Source organism: Lodderomyces elongisporus, chromosome 5 (assembly GCF_030384665.1).
Source record: "Lodderomyces elongisporus chromosome 5, complete sequence".
NCBI classification, from domain to species: Eukaryota; Fungi; Ascomycota; class Pichiomycetes; order Serinales; family Debaryomycetaceae; genus Lodderomyces; species Lodderomyces elongisporus.
The window spans coordinates 792,452-815,402 of NC_083677.1; the positions used below are offsets into that span (position 1 = coordinate 792,452).

Genomic DNA, 22,951 nt, shown 5'->3' on the forward strand with positions numbered 1-22,951 from the left:
ACTTACACAAATTTATGGCAAGTACTACCAAATTATATCCACTATAGCTTGCCACTACTGTTACTGAGCACTCTTTTTTTCTTTTTATTTTTTTTTTCCCTCGATTATAGACAGCGCAAACTGCGAGGGAATTAGAATCAAAAGAGAAGAAAAATATTATACTGTCAAATTGCAAAACACCAACCGATACCCCTCTCACACCAACAGATAGTCAGAGACATCACCAGCTCATCACCACTACTGCAATCAAACACTCGCCCTCCCTAATCTTTATTTTCCCTTTTTTTTCACTTTTCACTTTTATATCACATCCACCAATTAGGATCAGTTTATAATACTCAGGGCCACCTCTTGTCATATATATATATATATATACATACATACCCATACACAACCATATATATATATATCAACACACATTGCTTATTCTATTATTTTCTAGTTGAGCAATTTCTTGAGCAATTCAAACTATCTAAATCACATCACCTATACACTAGACATACAAATACACATACATTATAAAAAGAAATGTCACCAGTTTCCTCAGTAGCAAGAACTGCTCAATTGGCAGCCCAAGCTGTTAGATACAACAAGCCACTCAGCCAACTTGGCCAGAACCAAGCATTGAGAATGAACTTTAGCAAAAACTTGGTCTCCCAGCGTTTGAACAACTCCAAAGCTGGTCCTCAAGAGATGACCGTGAGAGACGCATTAAACTCTGCTTTGGCTGAAGAGTTGGACAGAGATGACGATGTATTTCTCATGGGTGAAGAAGTTGCCCAATACAATGGTGCTTACAAAGTGAGTAGAGGATTGTTGGACAGATTTGGTGAAAGAAGAGTTATCGACACTCCAATCACCGAGATGGGTTTCACTGGTTTGGCAGTTGGTGCTGCATTGCACGGCTTAAAACCAGTGTTGGAATTTATGACCTTCAACTTTGCTATGCAAGCCATTGATCAAATCATCAACTCTGCTGCAAAGACTTACTACATGAGTGGTGGTACTCAACCATGTAACATCACATTCAGAGGACCAAACGGTGCCGCTGCAGGTGTTGGTGCTCAACACTCCCAAGATTACGCTGCTTGGTACGGATCAATCCCAGGTTTGAAAGTCCTTTCACCATACTCCGCTGAAGACTACAAGGGTTTGCTCAAGGCTGCTATCAGAGACCCTAACCCAGTTGTGTTTTTGGAAAATGAGATTGCTTATGGTGAATCATTCCCAGTCAGCGAAGAAGCACTTTCATCTGACTTTATCTTGCCAATCGGTAAGGCCAAGGTTGAAAGAGAAGGTACCGACCTTACTATCGTTGGTCACTCTAGAGCCGTCAAGTTTGGTATGGAAGCTGCTGAAAAATTGGAAAAAGATTATGGTGTCAGCGCCGAAGTTATCAACTTGAGATCAATCAAGCCATTGGATGTGCCAACCATTATCGAGTCATTGAAGAAGACCAAGCACTTGATTACTGTTGAGAACGGATTCCCAGCATTTGGTGTTGGTTCAGAAATCTGTGCTCAAATTATGGAATCAGAGGGTTTCGACTACTTGGATGCTCCAGTTGAAAGAGTCACTGGTTGTGAAGTTCCAACTCCATACGCTAAGGAATTGGAAGACTTTGCTTTCCCAGACACCGAAACCGTCTTGAGAGCCTCAAGAAAAGTCTTGGGCTTGTAAGGTTTGAAGAATATCGTGAGCTGAAAAGAAAATGAAACTTTATAGACCGTGATGTACTCAATGTAAGATCATGAAATGAACCAAAAGATATACATGTATACATACATATATATATTTAAAAAGGCTACAAATATGTAAGTGTATGGATGGCCGATACATTTCGTACTTATTTGTACCTATTTGTAATTGTATTAACTCTTGAACCTTGAACATTTCACTGTGAACCTTCAAGCTTGATTTTGCCGTTTCTCGCTTGCATTGTATATATATATATATATATATATATATATATGTGTGTGTGTGTGTGTGAGTGTGTGAGTGAGAGTGGTTTCACCAATGCACTTGCAAAATTATTATAATAAAAAGATACACAAAGTTATTTCACGAGCGATCCTAATTCAAATAATTTTTTGGTTTCGTCGGCTGAATACTGTTAAACTACTTAACGAACTTGGAATTTTACTTGCACAGTACCAATTAACCTACAATTAGTAACACATGCCATTAAAATGTCTGATAATGGAAGCTATGAAGAAGTCGACTCTACGAACAACAAGCTAAATTATAGACACGCTGCGTTTGGCGAGGAAAACGACGGTCTCTTACCCATGGCCCAGCAAGACTTAAAGCCCAAACCCAACAGCAAAAGTGTTCGTACCAAATCTCAAAAAAACCTTTTACCGCAGGATCGAACATACTTTATTGTGCTTATCTTGCTATATTTATTGCAAGGTGTCCCCGTGGGATTGGCGTTTGGCTCGGTACCGTTTATTCTCAAGGATAAGTTAACTTTTTCACAAGTTGGTGTATTTTCCCTAGCAGCATACCCATACTCTTTAAAGCTCTTATGGTCACCTTTTGTGGATTCCATGTACTCAAAAAAGGTGGGGAGAAGAAGGTCTTGGATCATTCCTGTACAAACCATTTCTGGTATTATCCTAATATATCTAGGGTTTATCATGGACGATTTAATGTTGGACCCACGCAAACACCTCAAGATTATTACTGGGTGTTTTTTTATTCTTGTATTGTGCTGCGCCACGCAGGATATTGCTGTTGATGGTTGGGCATTAACCGTGTTATCACCCGAAAGTCTATCATTTGCCTCTACAGCGCAAACCATTGGCATGAACTGTGGTTATTTCATGAGTTTCACCATATTTCTTGCATTGAGCTCACCAGAGTTTGCTAACAAATATTTAAGGTCTGCCCCTCTGCAAAAGGGTTTATTTTCTCTAGGCGAATATTTGACCTTCTGGGGAGTAATGTATCTTTTGATAACTATAATTGTTGTCTTTATTCCTGAAGATCCAAAACATTTGGTCGAAGTGAATAGAGAGAGAATGGCCAAGGAGAAACAATATGCGCTTTCAACTTACAATGAGAAAAAGAGAAACAAGTTGACTCAATTGACCGATGTTTACTCGTCGATGTACGAAGTGTTGAAATTGCCCAATGTTCAAACATTTGTTGTAATTTTGCTCCTTGCAAAACTTGGGTTTCAAGTTAATGAAGCCGGTACGAATTTGAAATTGTTAGAAAAGGGACTAAGCAAGGAGGATTTATCAATCACGGTTCTAATTGATTTCCCATTCGAGATGATCTTTGGGTACTATGCAGGAAGGTGGTCGACGGGGAAGACACCTTTAAAACCTTGGCTCTGGGGATTTTTGGGAAGATTACTTGCTGCAACACTTGCACAATTTGTCGTTTACTTTTTCCCTCAAGACAGACAAGTTTCCAAAGTATATTTTCTTGCAATTATTTTGCAACATCTTCTTGGTTCATTTATGTCAACAATCCAATTTGTTTCACTATGTGCTTTTCATACAAAGATTGCTGACCCGGCTATTGGTGGTACGTATATGACTACATTGAGCACGCTTTCCAATTATGGTGGCACATGGCCGAGAATATTTATTTATTTCCTTATCGATAAGATCACATTGAGCAAATGCCAACTTCCTGGAGATGGTCATTTTCTTGTCAACTCAGATGAAACAAAGAAGCAATGTGAATATAGTGGCGGTAAAATTGCAATCATAAGAGATGGATATTACTACACAAATGCTTTGTGTATTGGGTTGGGGATCATTATTTGGTTCTGGGTAAAGAGAAAAGCTGCATATTTACAAAGCCTTCCAAATAGTGCGTGGAGAGTCAAACGGTGAGCAGGAGACTGGTATACACATAAAGATAGAATTATCTATATATATATATAGTCACGAAGAGAATAAGATAAGCAAACGTCATTATCTAATTTAGCGGAAACTATTAGCAAGTGGTTTCAATTTCTAATTTTCGCTGAATCCAAAAAAGAAAAAAAAGAAGAAAAAAAAAACTGTTGTGGGGGAGGAGGGTAGAGTCGCACGCGCCACAAAGTATCCAAAACGCGAGAACCAAGATTAGAGTTCAATAAACAAAGTCGCGAAGATGGTTGTAATCTCTAAAGAACGAAAGTAAGATAATTAAAATAAAGTGTAATAAAACAAAACAAAACAAATCCAAATCCAAATCCCAAAACAAAGGCTTAAAAAAAAGAGCAGGCGAACTCAATACTCCATCCTTGACGTATAATTATACTCAAAGTTTTGCCATGAAATGGTGTTGCTCGGAGATATAGTGCGACAGCAGCAAACATTGAACAACTTAAACACTCTGGTACCCACGCTAGATGAATTAATTACTCGTACATCTACTGTGAGAAACAAAATATACGATTTCCAATCATCACCCAGTTGTCATGGGATGTACATTGTCACCGCATCTATTATCGCTTCGCATTTGGCTCGGGGTCGAAAAGTGGTTATTATTGACACGTTGAATAAGTTTCCCATAGATTTATTGCTCAGACAGGAGAAATTTAACAAGAATGAGCATAAGCGATTGATAACACATTACTATTGTGATACATTTGGCAAATTATTCACAACACTTACAAAACTTAAGGTTCATACTGACACTGTAATCATTATCAATGAGTTTCATTTATTGGTTGATGTGTATAAATTGGAGATGTCATCCACGTTTGAGGAAATGATACTCAAGCATCACGTTGAATGCAATGCAACATATATAAACAATAAAAGGAATGGAGTAAAAACAACCTTACCGGAAATTCCACCAGGGTCTGATTTACTCAAAGTCAGCCCTATTGTGAAGCTTGGGCAGCATTTAGATAAATTATTTCGAGTGCTAAATCGTATTTGCATTCAGACCAAGTCTATGGTTTTTCTATTGGGATATATGGATACCAAGTATCGACCGTTTCAAGCCAACACCACAAGGGAAGAAATGCCGTTGCTGTTGTCATCCATTGCATCCACATCCTCATCAACAACAACAACAACATCAGCATCAGCATCAGCAGCAAAGACAGCCACTCCTGCAACAACAGCTAGAACGACTTTGACACCTTTATCCACTAATACAGGTTATTCATCCTTCATAGAACTGGGTCGTGTAGTTCTTGCACCGTATGAATTTCACAGGTCGATCACTAATAGATTCTTATTCTACCATGAATGGTACCACAAAACACCACACTTTTTGCAAAATTACCCAACAGAAAACGGTAGGGAGAAAGTGCTTTACGTAAATCAATCGATGTTAAGATTTGTTAATGCCGTGAAGTTGGAAACACCAAGAGAATCATTTAGTCCTATATATTTCGATATTGATAGCTCGTTTTACTACGACGTCAATGAGGCAGACGAAAAGAAAAGAAAACTTTTAGCGATCCGCGACCTTTCTCAGAGACGCGCTGAAGCGACTCTTGGTACAAATGATGATAGTCTTTGTGAGGTTAATATTGAAAGCGTGCCGAAGCTGACGCAGTTATCGTCTTCACAACCAAATTCTTTATTGGACTCGACTGTCATTGATGTAACAAATAATGATTACGAAAACACAGCCGCACTTAACAATGACTACGAGCTGCCAAGTAACCAACACAATATTGGTGAAGTAAATGTCAGTGAGGGAGTAAAAGAGGTTATCGAGGATTCTGAAGAGGACGAAGCTATATAGATGTCGCGGCTGCATGCGCGCATATATTTGTGCGTGCATACGTGCGTGCGTGCGTGCGTGCGTATATAAACTTGTTTTAATCCTTGTTTGAGTTAGCATGCGCTACCATACACAACTCTTTTTCAAATCAATCTCATCTCACTCTATGAATTTCATTAAAATCATTTTTGAGCAAAGTAAAGAAGTAAAAAATATATAAAACTGTACGACACCAAATAAAGGAGAGGAGGAAAAGAAATACAAGTACTTTAACATGGCCACTGTTATTCCACCACCATCAAAGAAACAAAAACGAGAAGCTCAAAAAGTGAGAGAGGTGGATTTGGTCCCAGAAGATGTGGGAAATGTACTTATCAGATTCCAAGCCTCTGATACGGGTGAAGCCACTGGTGGGTCAATTCGAGTACCTGGAGGTATAACTGAGAAGCAGTTGGAAGAATTGCTTAATAATTTACGTGGAGAATCTGATGATCCTGTGCCGTATACCTTCTCCTTATTGCACAAGGAAAAAGAAGAAAAAGGAAAAGAAAAAGCAGAAGCAGAAACAGAAGCAGTAGAGGAAGGAAAGGAAGCGCAAGGCAAGCTCATAGATATTAAAGATACAATTTATCATTCAGTACTTAAGCCAGGGTTGAAAACCACTGAAGACTTTCTCACTTTGGTGTATACACCAAGGGCTGTGTTTAAAGTTAAGCCAGTAACAAGATCCAATGCTGCGATAGCTGGTCATGGAGCAACCATATTGTGTTGTTCTTTCGCACCTAACGATTCAGGTAGAATGGTTTCTGGAGCAGGAGACTCGACAGCCCGGATCTGGGATTGTAACACATCAACACCAATGCATACTTTACTGGGTCACACAAATTGGGTACTATGCGTTGCATACTCTCCAGATGGTACAATGATTGCGACTGGGTCTATGGATAACACAATACGATTATGGGAAGCTGATACTGGTAAGCCTATTGGGAAACCATTAACTGGCCATTCGAAATGGGTCAGTTCTTTGAGTTGGGAGCCGTTGCACCTTGTTGCACCAGACTCTAAGCCTAGGTTGGCTTCGAGTTCGAAAGATGGTACAGTGAAAGTTTGGGATACTGCATCTAGAATTTGCACATTGACAATGAGCGGTCATACAAATTCTGTGTCCTGCGTCAAATGGTCGGGGTCCAACATCGTCTACAGTGCATCACACGACAAGACGATTAAAGCATGGGACATTTCAGCCGGTGGGAAATGTATACAAACATTGAAGAGTCATGCTCACTGGGTGAATCATTTATCGCTTTCCACAGACTACGTTTTACGAAGAGGTGGGTTTGACCATACATCATCGCGAAATTCAACAAAGCTCGCTCCAGAGGAATTGCGCAAGAAGGCCAAAGAGCAATACGAAAAGGTGGCTAAACTTAATGGTGTTATTAGTGAGCGATTAGTCACAGCAAGTGATGATTTCACAATGTACTTTTGGGAACCTTTAAAATCGTCAAAGCCTCTTTTGCGAATGACAGGGCATCAAAAATTGGTGAATCATGTCAACTTCTCGCCAGATGGTCGATATGTTGTTTCCAGCTCCTTTGACAATTCGATCAAGATCTGGGATGGAATTCGCGGAACTTTCATCACCACCTTACGTGGACACGTGGCTCCTGTTTACCAAACTGCTTGGTCTGCTGACAATCGATTATTAGTGAGTTGTTCCAAGGATACAACTTTGAAAGTCTGGGACATCCGAACCAAGAAATTGAGTGTTGATCTTCCTGGACATGCAGATGAAGTCTATGCAGTGGACTGGAGTTTAGATGGCAAAAGGGTAGCATCGGGGGGTAAGGACAAGATGATTAGGTTATGGTCTCACTAGAGTGAATATTTTTGCAAACAGGTATATATATATATACATATATATGTATGTATACAGAAATACGTATTTGTATACAGAAAATATATAAACAAATATATACATACGTATATAATTACAGTCTACTAATGTAATAGGATTTCTCCATATCTTTTTCTATTTTTTCTTTTCAATATCCATAGCCTAGTTCAAATTATTTCTCAATTTCTAAATACCTCTTGGCTTCCGCTGCATCATGGTTAGAGTGTATATATGCCCGAGGATGGCGCCGTGGCGTAGTACGAGATTTAAAAGTGATCATGATTAATAAACTTTGAGTGTATATATGACACAAAAAATCGACAATAGATTAGGGGCAAAGTTCCGCATTTCTGAAAGAAAAAAAAAAAAAAATGTGGTTAACCGGCCGGAACAAAAAAAAAATAAGGACAGAAAAAAAATAAATCAAAACGGTTGTAATAAGAAAGAGACTCTTTTTTGTTATAAAATTTGATAGCAATCTCATACTAACTAGATCTTTTGTAACAACCAACACTCTTCAATTCGATATTCCTTCTTTTTTTCCTTTTTCATTTTTCATTTTTTTCTTATCTCTTGCCCTTATCCATTATCTCTACACACACACACATCCCACTTCCATCCACATATATTGCAACATCAATGGCTATAGTTAAAAGAGGAGGCCGTACGAGGGCCAAGCAGCAACAAGCTCCAGCTAAGGTTAACAATGGTCTGGGTGCTGGTGCTGGCGCAGGCGGTGGTATTCAAAAGGCTGAATTTGATATCACAAAGAAAAAAGAAGTCGGAGTGTCTGATCTTACGCTTTTATCCAAAATCACGGACGAAGCCATCAATGAAAACTTGCACAAGAGATTTATGAATGATACAATCTACACCTACATTGGTCATGTGTTGATCTCCGTGAATCCATTTAGAGATCTCGGAATCTATACTTTGGAGAATCTCAACAAATACAAGGGTCGAAATAGATTGGAAGTTCCCCCACATGTTTTTGCAATTGCAGAGTCGATGTACTACCATTTGAAATCGTATGGCGAAAACCAGTGTGTCATTATCTCTGGAGAATCGGGAGCTGGTAAAACTGAGGCCGCAAAGCAGATTATGCAATACATTGCCAACGTCTCTGTTGATTCTGGTAATGCTGAAATCTCAAAGATCAAGGATATGGTATTGGCTACAAATCCCTTGTTGGAATCATTCGGATGTGCAAAGACCTTGCGTAATAACAATTCAAGTAGACATGGAAAGTATTTGGAAATCAAGTTCAGCGAAGGTAGTTATCAGCCTATTGCCGCACATATTACAAACTACCTTTTGGAGAAACAAAGGGTTGTGTCCCAGATTACAAACGAAAGGAACTTTCATATCTTTTACCAATTCACAAAACATTGCCCACCTCAGTACCAACAGCAATTTGGAATTCAAGGGCCTGAAACATATGTTTACACTTCGGCAGCAAAATGTATTACTGTTGATGGAATAGACGATGGTAAGGATTTCAAAGATACATTGAACGCGATGAATATTATTGGGTTATCACAAGCAGAACAAGACAACATTTTTAGAATCTTGGCGCTGATTTTGTGGACCGGTAACATTTCCTTTGTTGAAGATGAAAGTGGCAATGCTGCAATCAGAGATGATAGTGTAACCAACTTTGTTGCCTATCTCTTGGATGTTAATGCCGAAATATTGAAAAAAGCAATTACTGAAAGAACAATTGAGACATCACATGGAATGAAGCGAGGTTCAACTTACCACGTTCCTTTGAATATTGTCCAGGCCACTGCTGTTAGAGATGCTCTTGCAAAGGGACTCTACAATAATCTCTTTGATTGGATCGTTGAGAGAGTTAATCTTTCCCTTCAGGGAAATCAGGGTCAATCAGAAAAATCAATTGGTATTCTAGACATTTACGGATTTGAAATTTTTGAACATAATTCTTTTGAACAGATTTGTATCAACTATGTTAACGAGAAATTGCAACAAATTTTCATTCAATTGACCTTGAAAGCAGAGCAAGACGAGTATGTCCAAGAGCAGATCAAGTGGACTCCAATTGATTATTTCAACAACAAAGTTGTCTGTGATTTGATTGAAGCTACACGTCCTCAACCGGGTTTATTTGCGGCATTGAATGATTCAATTAAAACAGCACATGCCGACTCGGATGCTGCTGATCAGGTGTTTGCGCAAAGGTTGAGTATGGTTGGAGCTAGCAACCGTCATTTCGAAGATCGTCGTGGTAAGTTCATCATCAAGCACTATGCTGGTGATGTCACCTATGATGTTGCTGGTATGACTGATAAGAATAAGGATGCAATGTTGCGTGATCTTTTGGAATTATTAGGCACATCTTCGAATGCTTTTGTCACGCAAACTTTGTTCCCACCAAATCTCTTATCAGAATTGGTTGATTCTAAAAAAAGACCAGAAACTGCTTCTGATAAGATTAAAAAGAGTGCAAATATTCTTGTTGATACTTTGTCACAAGCGACACCATCTTACATTAGAACTATCAAACCAAACCAAACCAAAAAGCCGCGTGATTATGATAACCAACAGGTATTGCACCAAATCAAGTATTTGGGATTGAAGGAGAATGTTAGGATTCGTAGAGCTGGTTTTGCATATCGTTCTACATTTCAAAGATTTGTTCAGAGATTTTATTTGCTTTCACCGGCGACTGGTTATGCTGGTGACTACATTTGGCAAGGTGACGATCTCACTGCAGTTAAAGAGATCTTGAGAGCTTGTCATATCCCAACTTCCGAGTACCAGTTGGGTACCACAAAGGTATTTATCAAAACCCCTGAAACATTATTTGCATTGGAAGATATGAGAGACAAATATTGGCACAATATGGCTGCCAGAATTCAAAGGGCTTGGAGAAGGTACATTAAACGTAAGGAAGATGCCGCCAAAACGATCCAAAGAGCATGGAGAATGAAAAATCATGGAAACCAGTTTGAACAGTTTAGAGATTATGGAAATTCTTTGCTTCAAGGTAGGAAAGAGCGTAGAAGGTTTTCGATGTTGGGCTCGCGTGCTTACATGGGAGATTATTTGGCATGCAATGACAAGACTGGATTCGGTAGATTTGTTGTAAACCAAGTTGGAATCAAGGAGCCAGTCGTGTTTTCTGCCAAGGGAGTAATTTTGCTTTCCAAATTCGGAAGGTCCTCGAAGCGGTTCCCACGTATATTTGTTTTAACCAAGTCCAATCTTTACATTATTGCGGAAGTTTTGGTTGAAAAAAGATTGCAGTTGCAAAGAGAGTTTGCACTTCCTGTTCATCTGATCAAAAGTGTAGGACTTTCACAATTACAGGATAATTGGGTGGCTGTGTGTTTACTGTCACCCACCACCACAACACCTGATGTTTTCATTAATTTGGATTTCAAAACTGAGTTGGTTGCCCAATTAAAGAAATTAAACTCAGGTTTATCAATCCTTATTGGTCCAACCGTGCAGTACCAAAAGAAGCCTGGTAAATACCAAACCGTGAAATTTGCCATTGGCTCGGGCCCTCATATTCCACCTTTAATTGACTCTTACAAGTCAGGAACTGTTACTGTGAATCAGGGCTTGCCACCAACTAGCAAGAACCCTAAAAGACCAAGAGCAAAACTGGGTAAAGTAGACTATTCCAAATACTACAATCGTGGAGTTAGGTCTCTGGCACAGCCAGCTTTTCAATCACAGCCGACAGCTAGCTACAGGAGTGAACCAGCATACCCTCAGCCAACAACTCAGCTGTATGCTACACAACACCAACCACAACAACCACAAGTTCCAACGCGCACTGCATCGCGGAAAGCACCTCCCCCTGCTCCAAGTACACAAACTGCTGCTCAAGTTTCCACGCTGCCACAAGCTGCTCGCAAACCTGCTGCACCAGCAAGACCAGCAAAGAAAATTGCACCCCAACCACCAGTCAAAAAAGCGGTTTCGCCCCAACCACCAGCCAAGAAAACAGTTGCTGCTCCACCCCCACCTCCACCTCCACCTGCTTTGTCGAAACCAAAACACCCAACCTACAGGGCTATGTATGATTATGATGGTTCGGTTGCTGGGTCTGTGCCATTAGTTAAGGACACTATCTACTATGTGCTTCAAATTAATGGAAAATGGGGATTAGTAAAGACTATGGATGAAACTCAAGAAGGATGGTCTCCTATAGATTATCTTCAAGAGGAGTCTTCTCCTTCTGCTAGTGCCGCTACACAATCCTATGCTCCTACGACAGCCTCATCAAACCCAGTGAGCACTGCTAGCTCCAACACGTATACAAACACTACCCAGGCAACAACCATGCTGAATGGTAGCTTGGGCAATGGTTTGGCAGATGCCTTGAAAGCCAAGAAGAGTGAGGAAACTACATTGGCGGGGTCTTTGGCAGATGCATTAAAGAAAAGACAAGGTGTCACTAGAGATGACAGTGATGCAGAGGATGATGATGATGACGATGACTGGTGATTTATTCTCAATAGACTGTAGCCTGAATCCTACGTTTAATTGTACTTGTTATTTTGTATATTATTGGCAAAATCAATTTGAAGAAAATTTAGACTGTTTACTCAGTTTTTTAATACCTCATCTTTTCTTTCATCCTTTTCATTTGTATTTGATTTTCCTTTAATTTTCCTTTAATTTTCCTTGAATCTTCCTTTAATTTTCCTTTAATTTCTCCCCTCCCCCCCCTCTTCTCCCTTTCTTCTTAATAAAACGCTAATGCGGCATTTAAAAGAAAACCGGGCAAAAGAAAAAGAAAAAAAAAAATGTCAATGAAGAATTGTAATGCGCAGGATTTTTAAAATTGAGCGCTTAATTGGGAAATTAGCTTTACTTTTTAATTTAGGTAAGAGGTAAGGGAGAGGTGCTTTTGTGTCACGAGATCATTGATTCCTCGCCAACAACCATAGCCATATAATTAATCCATATCGAGTGTTGTAGACAGTACAAGCTTATACAGCTCGTTTCGGTTTCTTCTTAGCCATTAAATATTATTCTTCTTTTCACATTTGAACTATGTTGAGTAAAACAAAGAGTCGGAATAGGTTGCTGTTGTCGAATCACAAATCAAATACCGGCGGGTCGGCAACTCGGGACGAGCTCTTGCGGCTAAAGTATCTGATGATCAAGCCCGATTTATCGGTGTATACCCTAGATGATACTACAACCACTGTTGTTTCGACTCCACGAACGGCCACAGAACCGAAAATAACAACCGAACCAACGTATCCTGATTTCACACCATGGAAAGATTTCACTCAAGTCTCCGAACAGAAAGAATCAACAGGAACTGAAACTAAAACTGGAACTGGAACTGGAACTGGAACTGGATCCATTGATCAATCCCGATCCCAAGTACCTCCATCAGGTGAAGCAGCAGAAAAGGAACATGTATATTTTAATAAGGGGTATGCAGAGGCCCCGCAGGTTAACAATGAATACTACTCGGCCAGGAACCTTTTACAAAGTACACTTTTAAAGTCAAACGATAATTGTAATACAGTAATATCAGAGCTATCGCAGCATTTGACAAATTCGTTTAGATCAAGAAACGAGGTAATTAATAGGATAAAAAGCGACTCGGCCCACTTTCGGCTACCTCAGAGAGTAACTCTTACCGCAGCAAAGCGGGATATGTGGCTCACTGAGTTGAGTAATCCCAATATTCCATTGCAAAAGATAGGAGAAAAAATCCCACACGGTATGAAAAACAAGACGTTAATTGATGCAGTAATTACAAAAAAGATTCCAATTGATAGAGCGTTGTGGCTTACAAAGTGCATTTTATATGGAGAAATCATTGCATTGAGGCGAAAAATTCAAAGTCGGCTAAATTTAAACGGTGGAGGTAATGGCAGTGTCAGTGGAAATACTGGTATGGGTGTTGGCTCATCTGCTCTTGCATCAGAGTGGACAGTGTTTGAAAAGTATGAAATCCACTGGTTTCACGACTGGACTCAACAAGTGACGGAATATATATTCAAATTTTCCAAAGAGATGAATAGTATCACCAATCATGAATATAAGGGTGTCTATATGAGCAGATTAAGCTACTTGTTGGATTATGTGCAACACTTGTATATTGAAGCCTTAGTTGATCCATCCTACTTTCAAATACAAATTTTGAAGCCATTTAGAGACAACATTCCAAAAGATAAAAAACTACTTGAAAGCATCACGATAAATACCAATCAAGATGACGACGAAGCAGACAATTGCGAAGATGGACAAGATGAAAAAGAAGTACACGATGCAAGTGATCGACAAAGAGCCCTCGTTAAGGTAGATTTTTCTCAGACTTTATTTGCATTGACATTATTGAAAATATTCTGGAAAGATCTTCTACAGCATGAAAATGTTATTAAGGAGGTGGCGGAATTGCTTTTATTAAACTATATGATCATTGCAAACCTGGTGCTTATAACCGGCATACGTTTGCCGCAAACCCTTGGGTCCAAGTTGACTGGCTCCATAAAAGATCTTATCGTATACTTGTTTAAGCACGATGTGAATATCTTTGTCATTCCTGAGTCGTGGCATCATGTGGAAAGTTTATTAAACGAGATTCTTCTTCTGCATCTGGAGGCATGCACTTTGGAGCAGAAAGGAAAACTTTTGAAACAGCTCGATTTAATAAAGTTTAGAAATGAAAGCCTCGTACTCAACACAAAAGGTGAAACTGGTTCTGCAAGTGGAAGTGGAAGTGAAGGTGAAGGTGTACTTGGGAATGACACACATAGCCCGAAGGACGGTGCAAGTTTGTTGACCACTAATATTAGACATAAACGCGAGAGTTCCAGCAATGCAGCTTTAATTATTAACAACTTGGACAATGGTCGTCTCAACGATAAAATGGCAGAAATGTTTTTACCTTACAACAATGGTAACGTCACGGTGGCCGAATCTAGTTTTACCTGGAAACAAAACCTCTCTATTTTAATTGTTTGGTGTTGTACCAAATGGCGGAGTAGGTCCAATAAGAGCGAAGAGATTCAAATTGCGTGTTCATTTTTGGAAAAATCTATTTCAAAAATTGGCTTGGATAGATATCAAAGGAACGAGTTGGAAAATGAGATTTTGGAAAACATTTTTGCATTAATCGATGACAAAGAGGAGTTGATATTCATTGATCAGAGCCAATTATACTGTTTGATCAATGAGCTCTATCGAGCCAAAATTTGTTCAGTTTCATCTTATATGCGAAAACTAATTTCTTCAGGTGTCTTATCGTCTCCCGAACTATTTAGTGATGATGAACAAATACCAATGGTGATTCAAGCGCATTTGAACATATTGCAATGTTTACCTGTTGAGAATAATAGGCAGCGCAACAACCTATTGAAGAAATGGAGATGCGGTACCTTGGAGCCGGAAAAATTACAAGAAACTAAACAATTATTTGCTTTGAATTTTATCGATCGAATTGCAAAAAATGAGGATATCTTATCTCATATAATTGACTTATCTAATGCTGTTACACATTTAACATATGGTTCAAAAATACAATTGACTAATTGGTTTGCAAAGGAATTGAATGCCGTTTTTAAACGAACTACAAAATTGATTCGTTTATCTCCAACGATTGTTTATGCCATGTATCTATTGCACAAGGATTGTAATAATCTTTTGGCCTTTTTCAAGTTTGTGGTGCCTACAATTTTGAAAAATGAGAGCGGCATCATTTTTTTGCACCATAACGCGCTATACCTTGTGGCTAGGCTAGTTATGAAACATTTTAGATTGATTAAGCAGTTTTCCAGTTCTTCAGAAACCTCAGCATTGACTTTGTTTCTGCTAATTCTACAAAATTACCGCGAAGCAGAAGAGTATAGTAGCTATTATAACTTTGAGCAGGTATGGAACTTTATGGATCATGCAATTAGCAGAACGAACGCCAAACTGAATCTGGTTCTGAACCAAGATCATAATCAAAAGAGACGCAAAGTTGACAATAATAGTATTGGCACTAATGATTCTGTTCAAAGTGTGCCTCCTACGGTGCGTTCAACATCCGAATTTCCGGACACTCCAATGCGTATAAACGTTGAAGATATATCGAATACAACCATGGTTAATGCAAACGCTGGGTCTCAAACTATTAACACAGCTGATGATTTTTTCGAAAGTCTCGCGAACCTACGTCGTCTCTCGTCAAATTACCATTTGGAAAATGATTCTGCAAGTTTCTCTTCTCAACATTTGAGCTTGAGTGTGGATGTGCTTTTGGAGTCATGGATATTACAAAACTCGCCAAATTCGAAGGATTATAATGTGCCAGCAAAAGAAAAAGAGGAGAAAGAAATTCAGACCGTTCAACTTTTAAAATTGAAGTTGGCTAATGAAAGTGCCAGTGATGAAGACAACAGCAATGCCAACAGCAATGCCAACAACAATGCCAACAACAATGCCAACAACAATGCCAACAACAATGCCAACAACAATGCCAACAACAATGCCAACAACAATGCCAACAACAAAAGTGTAGTCAATCTGAAGGAAAATATAATTTTCAAAATGAAGAACTTACTCAATCAAGTGGACAATTCTGAGCAACGATGTGCCATGTTGAAGAAGCTAGTGATATATGATATTGTGAGTGTGGGCGATATTATCAAAATTATGTTTTCGTTGGATAAAGCGTTCAGTATAAATTACAAGCTTTTCAATTCAATGTTGTTAAATTCTGGTTCTGGCTCTAGTTCTGGTTATGAAAATAACTTATATTCAAACTTCAATTCAGATAGGAATCAATTCATTTCGCCAATACAGCAAGAACTTTTTGATATTGCAGTTGGCTTCTACAAACGGAAGAATAGAAAAGAGTTTTTCCACCTCATTTTAAAAAGCTTGACAAGCGATGGTCCACTATTCACAAATGATTTGATGATTAATCATGAATTTGTCACTTTAGAATACCTTCGCGATATACTTGCAAGAGATGCGTCATTTTTGAACGAATCTCTTTTTGCCCAATTAAGTAGAGACGATTCTATCGAGTTGTTAAACTTGTTGCTTGGTAGAAATAACAATAATTACATTTTAAGTTTAGAAGGTTTTGAAAATGAAATTCGTCATTTAAACGAATTTAATATTGGTGGTTACCAGATATTGGTTGCTTTGTTGTCCAAGTTGCTTGACGTAGTTGACTTATCTGTGAGAAAGTTGCGATGGGAACAATTTGTTGCTGCCATGCTCAATTGCTCAGAAGACTTTCAAAAATCATCAAGTAACACTGATGTTGATTACAATGACGAACGAATCAAGACGGCATTCAAATTGTTTGAATTTGTTTCTTGGGATCAAAAGGCTATTTTGCTTGAAGTATTTGAAGAAGTTTTTTTGTCACAAGGAAATGATGCGCGTGGCGAGAATCAAGGAGTAGTTATGCTTTCGAAACCCCGCTTATTGGGCATTGATCTGTTTTTTACTAATTTCATTTACAATTCAAGCCATAAAGTTGGCATTTCAGAACATCTTATCAACTCAATTTCAAATTTTGTCAAAAGCATGTTGTCCACGCTAGATATTGCAAAGTCCGAAGTGGTGTTGGGAGATCGATCTAGAGAATACCTACTTGCAACGTTGTTCAAAATTTTAATCATTCATAGAGAGTCATTGTGCAATACTCTTTCATCTTCCTTGTCTTCTTCATTATCAATATCATCATCGTCACCATCAGTCTTATCATCAACATCATCACCATCTTCCATTAGTGGTGGCACGTGCGAAACTTTAGTGGGGAATTTGATTGAAATGTTGCTGGCAAGGTACCTTGCCGAACCCAATAACAAATGGAAGGTCTTGCTTTTTGATATGCTTTCATTGATGAAACTGTCGATCTCGACGAGAAGAAACTCAATCACAAATATTGATTTCGCAACTTCACCCAATCTGGGAAGTACACCCAATGAATTTCATCCTGTTGCTACATCTAATGTAACCACCACTGTGAGTGCACAAATCGGTACTTTATTTGAGTTGCCAAAGATGAAAGATGTTAATGAGCTCAAAAGTGAACTAGACGATGACATGATAAGATCCATTATTATGCTTGATCTAGAAGAGCTTAAATATGGCGGCGATGTAAGCACTTTCAATGATCCTAGTTTGGTCATCGACTCTACCCGAAGAGATGTTTTTGCAATGTCGCCTTTTGTTAGTAATTTATTATCAGTCAACAAGAGCGGAGATTATCAAAAAACTAGTAATGGCATTGATATCAAGCCATTCCAAATGAAGAGCTATGAAATTATCGAGGATATTACTGTTTCTACTGTGAATGATGCGTGTTTGAACTTGCTGCTCTTTGATTCTTATCTAACCAGAGAAAATCCTGTGTGAAGATAGTTTAAATGTCACATTAAAGAATCACTCGAATTCACTCGTTCGCTCATCCATTCATTTATTTGTTTATTTTTTTTTTGTTCGTTTATTCGTTTAATTATTCATTAGTTCGTGTATTGTTTGTTTTTAACAAAGAAGTCACATATCATTTTTTTATCCTTCTTGGTCATTACTGATCTAATATATAAATATATATTCATTCATTCATTTAAACTATAGAAAAGTAAGGAACCTCCAAGGTATTAATTAATGGTGAATATTTGTGTTTTGTGTAACATTGCATTGCATTGCTCAAATTTTTCTGTTCTTCTTTCCCTCTTTCCCTCTTTCCCTCTTTCTCTTTCTCTGTCTGTGTCTGTTTTATTTTTTATAACGTTTCTCAGTTATGTTTTTGTGATGTAAACAGCTTTCTGGATTCTCCACGACGCGCAAACAAATTGAAACGACTAAAGAAAAAGGTCAATTGTGCGTTCCACCACTGATAGACTGATGTTTTATTCATTGAAATATAACATACCTGAATCACTATGGAAGAACCACATTCGTTTCAGAATTTTGATGATAACCTAGAACCTTGTTCTGCAAATAACCGCAACCACAACCACAACCACGACCACAAACATGACCATGACCACGACCATGACAATATACACAACCATCATATGAATGTACCAAACATAGTACTTCCAAACCAATCAAATCCATTGGGTATCATCACGGATGATAACGATAGCATCAACATTAATGAGCCAAGTAAAAGCACGCAGATGGCTAGCAATTCTCGACGCTCGAGTCTTGGCTTTTTGGCTAGTGCAAACTTTTCGGCAGACTCACTAGTTGATGCACAAACACTACTGGGAATTACACCAACTACGCCCAAACATGGCGCAAATTCTACACGTAGATACTCAAATAACTCGCTTTTAAATTCTCCTGTACTCCAGCCACCGTCTCATTCAACTCGTGGACGCTCGCGACCATTATCGGCTTTCCTAATGGACTCAACAAATGCAATTGAAGAAGATGGAGACGAAAGTAGCTTTGCAAACTATGCCACTTCACCTGAAGGAGCACATTCTTTTTGCATAAACAATGACGGGGTCAATGGCGCAATCAATAACTCCCCTCAAAATGTTTCAATATCAACATATGGCAATGGTTTTTATAACAATAATAGTATCAATAATTATTCGCGTCGAGGCAGTTCTCCAACAAGAGGACCACCTCCATCTCCACCAAGATCACCCTCTCCAGTGCGCGTGAACAAAAACTTTAGAGCCAAGTCCCCAGTACGAAGATCTTTATCGCCCACAAAGTCCGGACCGTTCAACTTTAAACCGCAAGAAATTATGGTTCATGGTAACGGATCAAATTCATCGCTCCAGGTTAAGCCAGCCCATCGTAAGGGACATAGATATAAACACTCTTCGGTATCGATGAATATGTTCCAGGAGCCGCCATTGGCGGACTTGGCTGAAAAGGCACCGTTGAAAAGTATAGCTGATCTGTATCCAATTCCAAATTACAAAGAAACATTTGCCTCGATAAGCAAAAGCCAAAAGGGGAGACTTGCTTGGAGCGCGTGTCATTTTGCAACATCGCTTCTTGTATTTTATACAGGTTTTAATTTGGGTGTAGGCTCATTATCCACCTTGGCTCATTTGATTTTCTACGATTCCTTGGGCTCATTATTTATTGTGCTTGTGGATGTGATGGCGAATTTTGAAGTATGGAAAAAACCATCGATATCTTTCCCATTTGGACTCGAGCGGCTTGAGGTGCTTGTTGGTTTTGCATTAAGTGCATCTCTTGTGATGCTTGGTTTCGACTTGTTTAGTCATTTCTTTGAGGAGCTTGTGCTCTCTTTGATGTCGCATGACAACGAAGACCATGGTGAACATGATCATTTATCGCATCATGTGCATGAAGAACTGGGGCCTGTAGGAAATATTGTTGCTTATGAAGTGGTTTTGTTGATATCGTTAGCTGTCTCGCTTGTATCTTCCAACGTGATTTTGGCGTATGATCGGATTAACGATATGCTTAACTCGACTTCAGACAAGGCTCAGCAATATAATGGCTTCAGCAAGGGTAAAATAAATTACTATAAAGGTGGTAGCACAACAATGAACAGTGCTACTATGAGTCTGCGTATTTTGAATATGATTAAGGCTTGGAGAAGCTATCCTACTTATTTAATCACAATCACATACATTATCTTTCTCATTGTGGTACCAATAATCCCTGGCTCTTGGGTTCAGGAATTAGCATACGATATACAGAAATGTGCCAATATATTGGTAGCTTGTTTGCTTTGTTACAATGGATGGAACCTTGTCAAATTCCTTGGTGGCACTTTGTTATGTGCTTTCCCATACTCGGACTATCAAAATAGTGTTACAAAGTCCAATATTATGGACCAGATAACTGGACTCGATTGTTTTAAACATGGATATCTGATACAGAAATTGTTTGTCACAAAGTTTAGCTATAGCTTATACGTGATAGGTGTTTCTATTGAAATGAAAGGCGCTAATGCTGATGACGAGGTGAGAATGAAGTTTGAAACAAACAGAATAATTGAAAACGAGGTAAAGAAGTTGGAAAGAGGGCTAAAGGTGGCAAAATGTGAAATTACCATAGACATAGACAGGTTCTGATCTAGTTTCTGGACGATAAAAGGAGTCAAGAGTTTCTTATTATTTTTTTTTGTTTTCTTTTTTTTTTATGATTATAATTATTATTAGTATGTACTCAACTCTTGTTTGTTTCTCTTTATTTTTGCATCCACTGATTCAGTTTGCTTTCTTCTCGCAAACGGTTGTTCCCAAAATGGTAATACAGATTCTGAGTCACATCAATTAAGCGCGCAAAATTCTTCTCAGCGATCTCAGCACAATTTTTTTTTTTTCATTGATAATTTTCATTTCTCTTCATTTCTTTCCATTTTTTTTTCTTTTGTTCAACTTCACAAATTTTTCTTTTTCTTTAAATTGCTGTAAAGAGTTCAACCCATATAGACATGTTGAGGCTGGTTTCATACAAAGTGGCAGGTCCACTTAAAGCTAGTATTGGAAAGAGTTTATTATTAGCACGTTTTGCTAGCTCAGATCCAAAAACAACAACGGCGTCGGCATCATCATCATCATCATCGTCATCCAGTTCTACAAAAAAACCTATATTCGAAGGTATCCCCGATGCTGGTGATGATTCACACTCTGGCGAATACATCAAAACTGTATCGAAACCGTACACTGTTACGACGTATGCTCGTCCAAATCTTGTACTTACCCATGGTAAAGGTTCGCATATCTATGACTTGGAGGATCGTAAGTACATAGACTTTACATCCGGGATTGCAGTTACATGTTTGGGACACGCCAATGAAGAAATAAGCAAAATCATTCAAGACCAGTCGCAGAAACTTTTGCATTGTTCTAACTTGTACTACAACTTACCAGCTGGGGAATTGGCCAATAAGCTAGTGACAAAGACACGGGAATTAGATGGTATGAGTGATGCCGCACGAGTTTTCTTGTGCAATTCAGGTACGGAGGCAAATGAAGCCGCCATGAAATTTGCTAGAAAGTACGGTAAGATGGTGAGTGGGGGAAGTGAAGAAAAAGTGGAGTTTATTACTTTTGAGAATTCATTCCATGGTAGATCACTTGGTGCATTATCATTAACACCCAATCCCAAGTACCAAAAGCCGTTTGCTCCGTTGATTCCTGGAGTCAATGTTGCCAAGCCTAATAATATTGAAAGCGTTAAGCAGCTTATATCGAGAGATAAGACATGTGCGGTGATTATAGAGCCAATTCAAGGTGAAGGAGGTGTCAATCCTATAGATGGCGAGTTTTTGGTGCAGTTGAGACAGTTGTGTGACGAGAACGATGTTGTTTTAATATATGATGAGATTCAATGTGGGTTGGGTCGTTCAGGAAAGCTTTGGGCACATTCCCACCTCCCTAAGGAAGCGCATCCAGATATTGTAACAATGGCAAAAGCATTGGGTAATGGTTTCCCCATAGGAGCTACAATGATCACTGAGAGAATTGAGAATGCATTAGCTGTGGGAGATCATGGTACTACATATGGTGGTAACCCGTTGGGTTCAAGAATTGGATCCTACGTTGTTGATCAAATTGCAAATGAGGAGTTCTTGGCTAAAGTGAATGAAAAATCCAATTTATTTACCGATAAGTTGGAAAAATTGGCCAACGAATTTCCGGAAAAGATTTTGAAAGTTAAAGGTAAAGGTTTGCTTTTGGGGTTGCAGTTTGATGAAAAAGTTGATATCAACAAGATTGTGGAGAAATGTAGAGAGAATGGGCTTTTAATTATCACTGCTGGCTTAAATACAGTGAGACTTGTACCAGCATTGAATATACCTGAGGGTGACATCACGGAAGGACTTGCAGTATTGGAGCATTGTATTAGAAATAGTTGATCAGTATATTTGTTTAGGTTTTTTTTTTACTAGTCTATCTTTGTATCTATTTTTATTTCTGTTTCCATTTCTTTTCCTTTTCGTAATATTTGATGTTGACAATTACACACTCTTTGAGCCCATGGTATTCATAAAAACTAAGAGAGTAATAACTACAATGGAGTACTCCTTATACAAAAAAAAAAGAAAAGAAAATAGGTATCAGGATCCATACCTTTTGGTATGAACCTCTAGTAGCGGTTGAGAAGCTATTTCAATATATTCTCTTGAATAAAATGATGAGATACATATCTACTAATATATAAATATATATATACGCACGTCACTTTGCCAGCCTTGTACTACCACGTTGTAGAAGATTTTGTACACAACTACAGGATACAACATCGAGTTCATCCTTGCGTAATAAAAAGCGCAAAATTTTTTTCGTCAGCGGCGGAATTCTCAAATTTTCTCTTTTTTTTTCTTTTTGCTTTCTGTTGTTTTGTCCCAGTCTCCGTCCCCTCCCCCCTGCTCTTGATGTTACAGTAAAACTTTGTTTACAAAAATTAAAT

General features: G+C 38.6%; 8 protein-coding genes across 8 annotated transcripts; all 8 read left to right on the plus strand. All coding sequences in view use genetic code 12, as the record gives it.

Moving 5' to 3' along the window:
• Positions 1-528: 528 nt before the first annotated feature.
• On the plus strand, positions 529-1,680 carry PDB1 (pyruvate dehydrogenase E1, beta subunit; the record flags this gene model as incomplete). The annotated part of the gene is made up of 1 exon (XM_001524421.2): positions 529-1,680. The coding sequence occupies one exon, from the start codon at positions 529-531 to the stop codon at positions 1,678-1,680; it is 1,152 nt and encodes a 383-aa protein (XP_001524471.1).
• Positions 1,681-2,189: 509 nt separating this feature from the next.
• Positions 2,190-3,851, plus strand: PVL30_004160 (uncharacterized protein; the record flags this gene model as incomplete). Its single annotated transcript, XM_001524422.2, has 1 exon — positions 2,190-3,851. The coding sequence occupies one exon, from the start codon at positions 2,190-2,192 to the stop codon at positions 3,849-3,851; it is 1,662 nt and encodes a 553-aa protein (XP_001524472.2).
• Positions 3,852-4,281: 430 nt separating this feature from the next.
• PVL30_004161 (uncharacterized protein) lies at positions 4,282-5,709 on the plus strand (the record flags this gene model as incomplete). The annotated part of the gene is made up of 1 exon (XM_001524423.2): positions 4,282-5,709. The coding sequence occupies one exon, from the start codon at positions 4,282-4,284 to the stop codon at positions 5,707-5,709; it is 1,428 nt and encodes a 475-aa protein (XP_001524473.2).
• Positions 5,710-5,962: 253 nt separating this feature from the next.
• On the plus strand, positions 5,963-7,570 carry RSA4 (ribosome assembly; the record flags this gene model as incomplete). The annotated part of the gene is made up of 1 exon (XM_001524424.2): positions 5,963-7,570. The coding sequence occupies one exon, from the start codon at positions 5,963-5,965 to the stop codon at positions 7,568-7,570; it is 1,608 nt and encodes a 535-aa protein (XP_001524474.2).
• Positions 7,571-8,227: 657 nt separating this feature from the next.
• MYO1_1 (class II myosin) lies at positions 8,228-12,067 on the plus strand (the record flags this gene model as incomplete). The annotated part of the gene is made up of 1 exon (XM_001524425.2): positions 8,228-12,067. One exon carries the CDS (start codon positions 8,228-8,230, stop codon positions 12,065-12,067), a length of 3,840 nt encoding a protein of 1,279 aa, XP_001524475.2.
• A 552-nt stretch (positions 12,068-12,619) lies between these two features.
• On the plus strand, positions 12,620-17,944 carry SRB8 (RNA polymerase II mediator complex subunit; the record flags this gene model as incomplete). Its single annotated transcript, XM_001524426.2, has 1 exon — positions 12,620-17,944. The coding sequence occupies one exon, from the start codon at positions 12,620-12,622 to the stop codon at positions 17,942-17,944; it is 5,325 nt and encodes a 1,774-aa protein (XP_001524476.2).
• A 665-nt stretch (positions 17,945-18,609) lies between these two features.
• On the plus strand, positions 18,610-20,607 carry zrg17 (cation diffusion zinc membrane transporter Zrg17; the record flags this gene model as incomplete). The annotated part of the gene is made up of 1 exon (XM_001524427.2): positions 18,610-20,607. One exon carries the CDS (start codon positions 18,610-18,612, stop codon positions 20,605-20,607), a length of 1,998 nt encoding a protein of 665 aa, XP_001524477.2.
• A 362-nt stretch (positions 20,608-20,969) lies between these two features.
• ARG8 (acetylornithine aminotransferase) lies at positions 20,970-22,397 on the plus strand (the record flags this gene model as incomplete). The annotated part of the gene is made up of 1 exon (XM_001524428.1): positions 20,970-22,397. One exon carries the CDS (start codon positions 20,970-20,972, stop codon positions 22,395-22,397), a length of 1,428 nt encoding a protein of 475 aa, XP_001524478.2.
• Positions 22,398-22,951: the final 554 nt, after the last annotated feature.